This window comes from Miniopterus natalensis, chromosome 4, assembly GCF_054644295.1.
Source record: "Miniopterus natalensis isolate mMinNat1 chromosome 4, mMinNat1.hap1, whole genome shotgun sequence".
Classification (NCBI taxonomy): Eukaryota; Metazoa; Chordata; class Mammalia; order Chiroptera; family Miniopteridae; genus Miniopterus; species Miniopterus natalensis.
Window position 1 is genome coordinate 9,898,181 of NC_142084.1, and position 13,821 is coordinate 9,912,001.

The window sequence follows — 13,821 nt, forward strand, 5'->3', positions numbered from 1 at the left end:
ATAAGAATTTCTGCTACCAAGAATTAACCAACCAGATGCAACCTTATTATGTGACCTGACCAATAAGATGCAATTCTACTATGGTTCAAGACAGGGCATTCATACCTGACAGCTACTGTTGTGTTGGCTGTTGTGACTTTTTTATTTGACAATCTAAGGGAAAAGAGGTCAGTGACCCTAATTAAATAGTTAGCTATTGCATGTTTTAAAAATTCTTGCGGCCCTAGCCAGTTCGACTCAGTGGTTAGAGCATCAGCCTGCAGATTGAAGGGTCCCAGGTTTGATTCCAGCCAAGAGCACGTACCTCAGTTGTAGGCTCGATCCTCACATGCAGGAGGCAACCAATCAATGTGTCTCTCTCACATCAATGTTTCTCTCTCTCTCTCTCTCCCTTCCACTCTCTCTGAAAAACAATGGAAAAAATATCCCCAGGTGAAGATTAAAAACAATAATAATAATAATAATAATAATTTTTGCGGCACATTGTTTGAAAATCGCCATTCTAGACAATTCATTCTTTTGAAAAAGATGAATGCAAGTTAATGAAGAGAACATAAGTGATCCAAACTGCGAGGATGCTGAGCTGACAGAGGGCTATTTATCTGTGAGGCCAGTTGTGCTCCATAGTGGGAATCAAGCAGATGGGAACAGAGGGGGAGGCAGGTCACTTCCACAGCAGAAGTGTTGGTAGGTAAGTGGGGAGACAAGTCTCATACAGATTACACTTTATTATCTGAGGCTTTGTTTTTAATGTAGGCTGTCAGAAAGCCAACTGTATGCTCACTAATGACAAATAAAAGTATTAACTCTCAAGAATAAAAATGAAGGCCCAAATCACTAAGTCTAACATCCTAAAGTTTTCAAAAGTTGTTCTATTTGTACAGGGCTAGTCCAGGTGATATGGTAACTTTAGAATCACAAAACTAAGAGTAAGAAGGGATCTTAGAAATGTCTTGGTCTCTGTAATTATAACAGTTCATGATATTATCCTTTATAATAACCTTATTGACATTCAACATGTTAACCAGTTTACATGTTTTCTCACCTATTCTCACAATCCAATGAAAAAGGTTATCACCCCATTTACAAATGTAAAAAGTTAGCTTGAAAGAGTTTAAAAGCTATCATGTGGCAGAGCCCAAATTCAAAACTAACTCTGACCACTGCCAATGTCCATTCTCTTTCATTGCACAGTATATGTTGCCTCTCACTAAAATGTGGGTGAAGTTCCACCTCCTTTACAGAAATGGTGTGAGAATCCAAAGGGATCGCATATGTAAACCACAGTGTACTACATAAAAACCGCAGTTTTTATATAGAGAATCAGGGTGTAAACTCCCTGAACAGGCCAGGATGGCATTAGTAAGCAGTTAGTGAGGTCGTATTCTAGGCTAGAGGCTGTTTGCTGCTTTAACTCTCTTTTTATATTCATTGCAGGGATGGGAAACCTTAGGCTTACAGGTATTTATCACAGTCTGAAAGAAGTCAGCAGTGTACATAGAAATTCTTCTAAAACTGTGTAAAATGGGAGCTCTCCTATGCTGCTTCTTTACATAGTGCATTGATCCCATCTCCAGAATTCCTGCTGGCCTAACCTCCATTATAAATCTAATATAAGGAATGGCTGTCATTTTCAGACTGCCCTAATTTTTTTCTTTCCTGTTATAAATGACCACTCCCCAGAGTAAGATGAATACTTTTCCCTTAGGATGGTTTCTTTCAAGTATTTAAAGATAAGTGTGGTTTGCCTTCTACCAAGCTAAGTTCTAGCCTCAGGTCTTTGCTTTGCAAAAAGGTATATATTATTATTAACTAACTCTGGCCAACTGATAAGAGTTACCAGTTGACTAAAGACCCTCCTGAAAGAATACGGTCTCCCAAGCTATACAATATTCCAGTGTTCCAGAGGTAGTCTGTCCTGCTCCACACAATTCGACAGAGCAAGCCAATTATTTCCTCAGCCCTTCACATCCATTAAGGCTCCCTTATACCCAGTCACATCACATTTTCAAAATATTAGGATCTGGATACTTTGATGAAAGGTGGTTAAAAAAGACATTTAAAATTGCTAAACAACAGTAACCAAAGGGCATTAATTAATGGATTGGTGTTAACTGAAAAAAAAAAAAAAAAGCCTGATTGGCCCTTAATTTTAATTCTTCCCTTTCAGATATGCTCTGCTTAAATAAAGTCATCAACTTTGTCTTCTCACAGTCTCTTTATCTGAGGTCCATCTGTTGTGGTTAGGCTATTAACCCCGAGTTCTTTACCTGCAAGGCAAATGCCTTATTTGAAAATACCTAAGACCTAGTGTAGGCCTTTAAAAAGTGCTAAAGAAATTCAAGTTCCAGAAGTGCAATTTCTGTGGTCTACTAGAGCAGCTTTACAAAAATTATTTGTTTAAACAGAAGGAGCCATGAAGGGTATAGGAAAACTATGAAAAACTGCATCCTAAAACAAAGGACACTATCTAATATGATAGACTTATGTTTAGCTAATAAAAGGCTCAATAAGTATTCTCTAATCATATATTTGTGGAATAGGCTGATATAGTTCCTTAAGGGAGTAGGAAATGAAAACAGTAAAGCATCAGGCAAAATGTACTTTATCAACCTAACCCAACCTAAATAATTTAGATAAAACCCTGCCTCCCTATCTATAAGGTGATTGCAATTGCCTATCTCAAGACAACAAGTACCATTTGATGACAACAAGCAACCTTTGATGGAAACATGATTATTGTTAGTTTTCAGGTTAAATCCACTTACCACTTGGCATGTATTCCCACCAGCGCCCAGCGCAGAGATCCACAACCCTCACAACTCTCAAATACAGGGTCACTGCTTCCTTTAGCTTCCGGGAAAGACATTCCATACACATGATATCCTGCAGAGGGAGGTACCTTTGTGAGAGAAAGAAACTCATATTTATCAAGTGGGTAAGGACTTCCTCTCCCTGTTAGGCTATTGTTTTCTTCTTCCATTCTCCTACCCCTCAAATGAAATAAGACCTTAGGAATATTCACAGGGTTTTAAGATTAACATACATATGGCTTTTTACTAAAAACAGGTAAGTCAGCAAATACTCAAGTATCCAAATAATGTACTATGCTTCCTCCATAGGGCGTTTCATAGAACTTGCCTTTCTCCTTTTAAGTTTTTAAGGACAAAGAAAATCTCAAAAAAAAAAAGGTCTCAGTGCATTTCAAGACAAGACGATAAGGGAATGGAAATAAGTCCAGAGTACTGATCAATCTGAACATGCCCAATACAATTTCATAGCTTTAACAGAATCCATTTTCTGAAGCGGCTAAAAAATTCCTCTCTGCTCCCTCAACATCCCCCAGAAACTATCCTATTTTCTCCATCAACAGATATATATATTAAGTTTATAGTATATAATTTTTTTCTTTGCCTTTTAGATCTCACGCTCTGATAAAAGTATTGCATAAGCATTAAGTGAGACCACTTGATCTGAACTGCAATTTCCTCTTTTTCAAACTTCAGTTACATTTTCCTTCCTGAAACTTTTCAATTAGCTTCTACTTTTGTTTCTAGTAATATCAATATGTATTTTGAAAGATCAAAAATCTCATTCTTTCTCTTTCTCAACACCCCTCCAAGCACACCTAGATTTAATTATTTTTTTAAAAATCCTCACCATAGTGAGAAACATCAACATGAGAGAGACATATCCATTGACTGCCTCCTGCACGCGCCCTGACTTGGGGCAGGGATCGAACCTGCAACGAAGGTACCTGCCCTTGACTGGGAATCAAACTCATGATGCTTCCGTCTGCAGGCTGATGCTCTAACCACTGAGCAAACTGTCCAGGGCTAGATTAATTTTTTAAAAACCGTAAAAGCTACCCTTTATGGAGCTGGTATCATGTCACAGATGGAAATCATTGTTTCACAACTTTATAAGGTAAGTTGTTCAACATTTGCCCCACAGGTCTCCCCCATCCTTTTTCTTCTCTGCTCTGCTGTGTTCCCTGCCCCTCTGGCTATCAGTTGACTTTGGCTAATATCAAATTCAGGCAAAGGCTTTCTGTGTTGCTAGTCCCCTCATTGATTCCTTTAACACTACCCCTACCCACACTTCTCAAAATAGTCCCTTCATTAAATCTTCTTCAAATTCCAGCTGAGTGTATCTTGTTTCCTGCTAGAATCCTCATTGATAAAATAGGTGCTATAATTATTCCATTCTGCAAGTGCTGAAATTGGCTCAGGAAAGTTAACCTACAAAGTCAACAGCCAGGTAAGAGGGAAGAATGTCAACACAGCTGGGTCTGAGTCTAACTCCTAAAAATTAAGCTAATTCTCAAAGAAAAGTCCAAGTATGCCTGCTGAGTATTTCTCTACTCCATTTTTTTTTTTTCTGCCTCTGGCTCCTCTCCCTTCCCCTTTAAAACTATTTAAATAAAGAGAATCAAATAAAATAATTTTCTCTACCAAAAAAAAAGTATTACTGCTCACTTAACTTACAGTCTCTATAACTTGGATATAAGTAGGATAATTTTCAGAAACTATACAATTACACATTTTATAAACAATAAAAAATACTGAATTTGCTTCCTAAATCAAATTTTGCCACTAAAACATTTTCCCCCAAATCACTGTTATCCAGAGTATTTGCCTTAGTTAATATTATACTCCCTTTAAATACAAATAGATGAGTAATCATATGAAGTTTATCTTACATCACATTTGCCTTCAGAAAAAAAAATGCTATTTTTCTTCACAGATACATAGTCAATGGGCTGGAGTTCAAAAGGCAGAACAAATACATTTTTTAAAGATGTGTTTAACATGGCACACACAGCAAAAATTAGGGTTCTTTTAAGAAAGTCATAGTTTTTCTTGTTTCATGAAAACATATCAAGTAGTTATCCAAAAATTAAAACATGGGTCCTCAGATAAAAACTTCAGAAGCCTAAAAATAAATCTTTTTTAGAACAAACAGCTCATACCAAATTCAAGTGTTCAGCTTAGTTCACAGTTCTCTACATTCTGCCAATTTGCTGCATGTTTTTTTTGCATTAGAACCAGAGTAGCATCCTTCTGCTCAACTCCAACCCTTCCATTTGAATATTCTGTTTGAACTGCAAAATGTTATTTGATCCGCTCTCAGTTTAAAATATGGCCCAATTTGTTCATAGTATGTCCTCCCATCATTTACAAATGCCTGGCACACATGCCTGGAAACAACTTAATCTATGATTTCTTCTGGAATTTTAATAGCTGTACTGTTTATTTCACTGATGCATTTAGAATTTAGTTGTCAGATATGAGATAAGAACATGCTCTTATGATTTTCTCCAAATGGTTTTCAGGTTGTGACATCATCACTGAATCATCCACATTGATGTGAATACCAAGCTTATCATAAACTACATCCCCACATACATTTGAATCTACAGATGGAGTTTGTCTGTTTTATCCAGCTGTCTGGATATTTCCTCCAATTCCAAATCTTTAATTACTGTATATTTTAAAAAATGTATTTGAATATCTGGTAAGGTTAGGCTCTTTTTCCAAAAAATTTTAGCTATTCTAGTAGACACTTTTCCGTAAAACAAACTTTAGTATCATTTTGTTACGTTAAAAAAAATCTGTTATTTTAATTGGGCCTCGTATTCCCAGAACTGAACTAATAAAAACTACCCTCTCTCACAGAATAACAAACTGAAGAAGACAATGACTAACACACGTTTGTATCAGAAAAGAAAACTAAAGTGTTCATGATTCCCTACTTTGTAAAAACTTCTAAATCTACAAATATTTAATAAGTTTTAAAAATTCAAAACATTTCTTAGAAATTTCATTGGGAAATTTTCCCCAGTAAATAATCTAAAATATTTGAAAATTTAGATGCTTAGAAAAGTTCATTGTAATTGTGTAAGAGAAAAACTGGAAACAATCCCAATGTCAGAACACAAGGGGCAAGGTAATTATCTTGTCATAGGAATATAAAAGCATTATCTCATTGAATCCTTAAATATCTATCATTGGTCCATAGTTAGTAAATGAGAGACTCAGAATTCAAACTCAGGTCTCCAGCTCCAGAGACAAAGCATATCAGGATTTGTTTACTGAATGGATAATGACTGAAGGAAGAGAGCAGGGGAAATTAGAAAGACAGTTTTTTTTCTGCTGTTGTGGGTTTTTTTGTTTGTTTCGTTTCTTTAATTAATGGTATAATGTCATTTGGATAAAATATAATTTAAAAAAAGATTTTGAAAAAAGTTCATCACAAAACAACTTTCATATATGCACTGCATATGGAAATGATGGATATTATTTCACAAAACCTTTGCTTCAATCACTTACATATATCTACATACTGAGCAAAAATGTGTTTCTCAATGTGGGTTGTAGTAAAAAAAAAAGTCAGAAACACTGCCTTGCGTACACACAGTACTGTAATAACAAAAGTAAACAAATCTTTTAGTCAACAAGAATTCCAAGAAGCCTGGAATGTTAACACAGTCTAGAGAATGGCTGTTCAAGAGAACTTTCTGCAACAAAAGAAATCATCTTACCTAAAAATATGGCAAAGTACTTCATGTGAAAGTTGATTCATATAATCCTTTGTTTCATCTGATACTGTTTCCTCAGGAATTTCATTATTCATAAGACATGTTTTAACACTTTTCTTTCGTGGACCCATTGCTGCGTTATCTCCAGTTATCAAAGAGCAAATCTCCCCTCTTGGTTACTTGAGTTCAAAGTACCTGAGAGCAAGCAGAGAACAGAGGAAACTAAAGCAGCAAATCAGATGCAGAAATTATCTCTATAAAACCTAGGTAAAACAGCTTTTATTTATTTTTATTTTTTTAAAACATTTATTTTAAAATACAAAGGTAATTACAATGGTACAGACCACATTCAAATTAATAAAAATATTACACCAAGAGCACAGAACATAGTTTTCTGAAGAGCAGTACAGAATATAAAACGGAATTATTTAGAATGAGCAAAAATCCAAGGAACCAGGAGTCCTGGATTCTAGTTTGTACTCTGTTGCTTCCTAGCTAACTCACTGAGTCTCACCAAGCATCAATTTCTTCAAATGTAAGGTAAGATCGCTCACCTCCCAGTCACCTGATTGGCTGTTCTCATCAATTTTACCACAATGTTGCTGTTGCATCCAATCCCACTGGCTTTCAGGCCTCTATCAGCCCTAAATGGAACTACTGCAGCAGCTTACTAAATGATGTGCAACACTGTCTCGCCAGGGCCTGGAATAAAGCCTGCCACACAGTAGGCCTACAATATGTAACTTGCTGAATAAACACCATCCCAGACTTCCACAGTGAAGTTAGTGCTACCTTTTTACAACACTCCTCTGACTGTATCCTAAGTGAAAAGAGTAAGATGTTGAACTTGCACAAAGAAAAAGGACAAACATGTCTGCTCGAATGGGACAGTTGGAAGGACCCATGATAAAAATACTAACAGTGGTTACTTCTGGGGAGTGAGAGCAGAGGTTTAGGAAAGTAGGAAAGAGACTTTATTTTTCATAGTCTTCTCCATTTTTTGAAAATTTTAGATTGGTAATGTATATTTCTTAAAAAACAATGACCAAATCAGCCTGCAGGGAATCCTACTTTCTAGGATAAAATCTTCCCAATGTGGTCACAAGCCACCTTTTCAATCTCACCTTTCAATCCTATCACTTGCTCCTCAGGACACTCCAGCCACACGAACATCCTCAGTTCTCACAAACATTGATCTTTCATCCCTAATAAGCTACTGCCACTGACTAGAATGTCCTTCCCTTTCCTTCCTTTTTTTTGGTCTACAAAACCACTAATTTGGTTTTTAAAAAATCTGCCTTCAAAATCTAGTTTAAATGTTGAGTCCTCTGTGAAAACTTCTCCTATTCACCCCCTTTTCCAAGCTCCCTGGGAGCTTCTACCATAGCAATTTGTATAGTATTTTATTCATCATGTCTCTGCCAGGAAAAGGAAAAGAAACTCAACCTCCTGCCTCTATGTGATAACAAGTCCTTGCTCCTAATAAGTCCTCAAATGCCTGACGTATGAATATCCATCAGTCTTTCCATTACTCCATATGCATCCAGTAGCTTCAAGGCTGCTAAGAACCATTTCACGTTTCTATTTGCTATCTCAACACTCAACGACCTCAGCAACAAGCGTATGACCCTAGCAAAAATGCAATTAGATGTTACTCCAATAAGGACACATCACCAAGAGTTACGCTGCAGCATGTAAATGACTCAACAAGACTATTAACTAGTACAGAGCAGCCCAACCATGAGTTAATTCTCTAGTTATCATATTTTAGTATGTCTGACCTTTAAGAATCTTCACAACTCTGCCCTGGCCGGGTAGCCCAGTTGGTCAGAGCTGTGTCCCTATGCGCCATGGATGCAGAGATTCTCGGTTGGGGCACATAAAAGCAGCAACCGATGAATGCATAAATCAGTGGAGAACACACTGTGGTTTCTCTCTTTCAAAACTCCAAGTTAAAAAAAAAATCTCCACAACTCTGTTTACTGATACCATGCTGTCTTTCACCCCGTAAGTAAAATTCTTTCTTAGCCCTTTTCCCTCCTTTTTCTCACCAAATCCACACCACTGACTAACTTTCCCCTCACCCACAGTCCCACCTTTACTGTCCCTTTGTATTTGGCAGTGCTGCGGTTTTGTGAGAGTCACATTTAGTAGACCCACGGAACAACCTACATTTGAATTTTTAAACCAAACAGACTGTACTTTAAATATCATTGAGTTTATAAAAGTTCACCTGTTTGAACTCAGAGAAATATTTACTCACAGATATGACATTATACAACATCATATAGATGTTAGGTCTCCAGCAAGCCCACAAAAATCTAACAGTATGCATCAACACTACGCTGAAGGGCCTAATTAGCAGGACTAACAAATTTTTAGGCAAAACTGTAAGTATATTTCCCATATCGTGTCTAGAATTAAAGACTCGGTCATGTAAGCTACCTACCTGGCAGTAGGTAGAGTAGTGACCACCCCCCTTACTGTAAGCCTTTGGTGGGAAAGGCCTTGTAGAGATGAACACTGGGGTAAAGGACATCCTACACCTAGGGGCTTAGCAGGTCAGGACCTATAGACGGGATATCCATCAGTCCTCTCCAGTCCAAGTAGGTGCCCCTGGAGATGTTCAGGAGATAAAAGCTTCCTCCTTAAAGACTAATTTATTTTCCCTTACACGAAGGACTCACTCATCTTCCCCTGCCACCACTTAGACTCTATAAAGGACATGAAAACTGTTTCAACTAAAGCTGATTCATCTTCATTCACGTGAAATACCAGCCAGGCCACGCTAAGCATTTCATCCCGGGCACTGAGTAACACAGGCCTGCCACCCCTGTATAAGAAAACACCATCCAAGACACTCAAAGTCCTGAGTGATGATGGTGCCTCTCTTGTATGTGCATGCACTCTCTTCAGTGCTTTTATTTCAGTGGAATGAAGGATAAAAGCAAGTGAGAATAGAAAATTACCCTTCAATGTCTTGGTTTCTTCCCACCCTTATCTCCAAAATATCACCATTTGCCACTTGAGAAACTCAACAAAGTAGGAAAAGTCCAAAGCAGCACTGGGTTAAAAGAGAAAGAGGAAAGGAGAGAAATTCCAGTTATCAGCCATAGATAAAGATGACACATTGGAGGTGGCCTGCAGAGGAGTCAGGGAGGGTAAGGGAGAAGTGAGTATAAATAACAGGTGAGTACAAATATGTGAAGATTATAGTTTGCAGCACGAGGTCTTATTTCTAGGGTTAGCAAGTCCTGGGAGCTTAGACTCTAAACTCAAAGAAATGTCATTCTGATAGGATGTTATAGAATTCTAGAATGTTAAAAGTTGAAGGGGCCTTTAGAGAATACCTAGTCACATAGTTCTTAATTTTTTCTGGGCCACAAACCCATCTGAGGCTACGATGAAAGCTGCACATTTTCTCCCTAGGAGCAAAACAAACCATACCAGACTCATATACACTGAATTATATACATACAATTTCAGGGGCTTCACAGACACATCAAAGCTCACCCAGAGATCCCTACCCAAGATTGGAATCCTCAATTTTCAGATGGACAAATAATATCAGAGAGCATAAGTCACTTGCCCAAGGGCATATATTAAGTGTCAGAGCTCAGGCTGGGATTCAGATTCCCCAACCCACACTATACACCCTATCATCAAGTCAGTCCTCTGCACCTTGGCCGTCTCCCTGCATTCTAGAGATATGCCCCAGTGCTTGGAGATGGGCTTCTGGATGCTCTGATAAAACTGCTACTGACTGCACCCTCCTCCCACATTAGGGTTTGTGGTCCATCTAATTTAGGCTCCTACACAGTAGCCTACAACAGCCCTGGGTATCCTAAAGTCAGTCATTCTGTAGCTGTCTGTTCAGCAGAATGGAGCCACAGGAAGCATCAAAATTTTGTCCTGGAGGCTCAGGTACATTCTAAGTAGTACGCCTGTGTTATCTGTGAGTATTCTTTAAACTAGGGTCCTTCCATAATACAATTTCTCTTAGACACGCATGCTCTTCTTCCAGCCTGCCAGTTCAAAGCTCCTGCCTTCCCAGGCAAAACTACGCTATTCTCTACTAATTCAATTCCTTCTGGTAGCTCCCAAATTTACCCCAGTCTCTCAATCCTTAGCCCTAAAGGTTTTCTCCACTTCTTTTTTTTTTCAATCCTCACCCAAGGATATTTTTTCCATTGCTTTTTCAGAAGGGGGGCTAGAAGAGACACACATTGAGTGGTTGCCACCCGCTCGCTCTCTGACCAGGGCCCAGCCTGCAACTGAGGTACATGCCCTTTGCCAGAATCGAACCCAGGACCCTTGGATCCACAGGCTGACGCTCTAACCACTGGGCCAAACCGGCTAGGGCAAGGTTTTCTCCACTTCTTGTATGGGAGCATCACATTTCCTTGCTTACAAAATCAAGCTATTTTCCTTTTAACCCTTGATTTCCATTATACAGGTTTTAACACTTACTGTTCACAATTCTCACAATTGCTGATACCTATAAAAGACCTACATAAATTCACTCCTTTACTCTCTACATGTCACAACTAAAAATCTTCCTGTACCTGTTCCATCTTGTCAACAACCTCCTCCATCCCTAAATTATCCTAATTACTCCCTTCCTCAGATCACATCAGACCCTCCAGGATATGTGTTTGTGTCTTACTACACACTTTATAGGGCAGAGATAAACACCTTACAACTAACCAGAAAACTTAGAGGCTCCTTTAACAAAACATTCACAATTCTTTATCAATTTCTCATTCTGTATCTAATTAACAACAGTTCTCTGGAGAAACACCTTTTCATGATTGCCTCCATCTATCCATCCATCCACTCATCCAGCCATCATTTAAGTAATCCATCCCTTCACTGGATTACTTTCTATGGTCTACTAAGTGCTAGGTGGTGACAGTCGTTCTCCTCACGAAGCTCAGTCTCAGGGTGGAGGCAGGTTTTACCACCAGTATCTTACAAGTCAGTCATTTCAATTATTGTATCTTAAATTACTTTTCATTATTCTTATCGAAAATACCTCCTCCCCCTTAAAGCTTCCCGGTGTCCTCATCATCCAATCTGGACAAAGGTTTCCCAGCCCTTCAGCTTCCTAACGCCTTTCTTTAGTTTCTATGGGCTTCAGCTTACTCCCATCAAAGGGATCTTGCATGTCACTTAATTTGGTCCCATTTCCCAGATCAACGATCTTCAATGTCTCCTACCTAAGAGACAGCCTCTCTTTCCGAAAGAAATGCCACACCATATCCGCCAAGCTGCTTAGATAAAAAACAAAACCAGAATTACAGTGAAGAAAAGAGTCAAGAATCACCCAGTCCAGCCCCTCATTTTCTGGGTGAGGAAAGGGAGGCCCAGAGGGGTGAGCCGGGTTGCTCGAGGTCATGAAGTCAGAAAACATCACTGCTAAACGAAGTCAGGATCCAGGTCTTCAACTGCAGGTCAAGTCCAGTTTCATTTCACTATGCCACTTTATCTTACTGAAATAGTTTTCCTTTTGCTCCTATTCAATGCCCCAGCATCTTTTTTTTTACTGGGAAAGTAAAGTGTGTACCTCCAGGCACACAGTCATTTAAGCAAACACACACACCTAACAAGGACAGAAGAATCACAGCTTTGTACATTTTTAAGGAGAGGGAGAGAGCCTTAGGAATCATCTAAACCAGTAGTTGCCAAAAGTCATAGTTAAAAATTACAAGCACCGATTTTTCAATCTATATGACTACATATATAATACCCTCCAAACCCCACAAAAGTCATGGCCTTAGAGAACCATTATTCATTCTTCAGTTGTGCTGGGAGTATGGGAAAGGGAATTAAGAACCAGCGACCTAACCCAGCACCTTCCTTTGCCGGAGGAGAAATCTCAAGTCCAGAGAGGGGAAGGAATTCGCCCAAAGTGAACCAGCAAGTTAAGAGAGCATTTTAAGACCAAAAAAAAAACAAAAACCCACAAGGTCTCCTATTTTTCACACTGGTGTGTTTTAACTGCTGGTACTGGTTTATAAAACAAAGTCTTCAGGGCACAGAGTCCCGCTGCGCAGGAAGCACAGGGACCTTCCAAAGCGCCGAGTTGTCCTTGGCCGGCTGGGTGTCTGGCAGCAAACACGGTGGACATCTCTTATCAGTGACCTCCTGGCTGGGCAGGAGGAGGCAGGAAAGACACGCTTTTCAGGTCCGTCTTCAAGAAAAGACTTCGAAAGAGGGTTGAGAATCTGACTTCCCGAGCTAGGAGGGACATCAGAGGCACCCAACACGCTCATTTACAGATAAACAAACTGGGCCACAGAAAGGGTCATGGGCCTGGGCACAGTCACACAGCGAGTCGGTCGGTGGACGAGGCAGGACTAGAACTCGGGGCTCCGGACCCCAGGGATGGCCGCCTCTCAGGGGTGTACCTGCTGGGTGCTGCTCAGGGTCATCCCCTCCGTACGCGAGCTCCAGGCCTTCCTCAATTGACTGGCTTAGCCACTGACTTAACATTGACATCCTGGAATTCGTGACGCCCGGAGTGGAATGGGGTCCCCCACGTTGTCCAGGCCAACCACCCCCATTTTGTTCAAGAAAGCGAGACCAAGACGAGCGTGTTCTGTATGTTGGTATCTTGGGCCAGGTTCACACAAGGGGGGCAAAACGCACAACCTGGGCCTCAAAAGGCCAAGAACCACGAACCCAACCCCTGCTTTCCCGGGAGCTACAGGCCCGACAGGGGCCCGAGACGGACAACCAGGCGGCCGGGAGCCCGGGAGCCCGAGAGCCCCCCTCCGGCCGCGGCCGACCCCCGCGCGCCCCGCTCAGCCGGCCGCCTCCGGGCCGCGGGCCCCGCCGCCTCACCTGCGCCGGCCTTCGTCTGTTGCTGCGGTGGGAGGGAGGGAGATCGCGACCGCCGCTTCCCGCGGCCCCCACCGCCGGCACTTCCGCTTCCGCCGCCGCTCGGGCGTTTCCGGAATGCTGGCCTGGGGGCGGGGCCCGCGCCCGGAGTCCATGTTGGGTGTGGACGCAGCGGCGGTGTGGACGCAGCGGCGGTGCAGCGCGGCCATGTTGAGAGTGGCGTCTCCGGGAACGGGGAGGACACTGGGTTCCCGAGACTGGGTCACCGAGCCGGAAGCGCCCGGGGCTCTGACGTCGGGATTACGGTCAGGACGCCGGCGGGCGCAGCTGTTCTGGCTGAAAACTTCCAGATCGTGGTCAGCCAGGCGGGGCTTAGGGCCGGAAACAGGTGGGCCAGGCGGGACTCCCTCCCCTTCTGGCGGAGCGACCGGGGTCCA

The 13,821-nt window shown here is 41.0% G+C and overlaps 1 protein-coding gene across 6 annotated transcripts in view; it reads right to left on the reverse strand.

The window, feature by feature from the left end:
• FBXO38 (F-box protein 38) overlaps window positions 1-13,475 on the reverse strand; it is a 46,770-nt gene extending 33,295 nt beyond the window's left edge. For 5 of the 6 annotated variants that reach the window (XM_087816281.1, XM_087816278.1, XM_087816280.1 and 2 more), the window contains exons 1-3: window positions 13,388-13,475; window positions 6,545-6,736; window positions 2,769-2,902 (exon numbers count right to left, since the gene is read on the reverse strand). In XM_087816281.1, the coding sequence (XP_087672407.1) occupies window positions 2,769-2,902; window positions 6,545-6,672 (262 nt within the window). In that variant the 5' untranslated portion in view covers window positions 6,673-6,736; window positions 13,388-13,475. Of the gene's footprint in view, window positions 1-2,768; window positions 2,903-6,544; window positions 6,737-11,760; window positions 12,989-13,387 lie in introns of those variants that run through there. The other variant, XM_016217371.2, reaches the window with a different exon arrangement.
• Window positions 13,476-13,821: the final 346 nt, after the last annotated feature.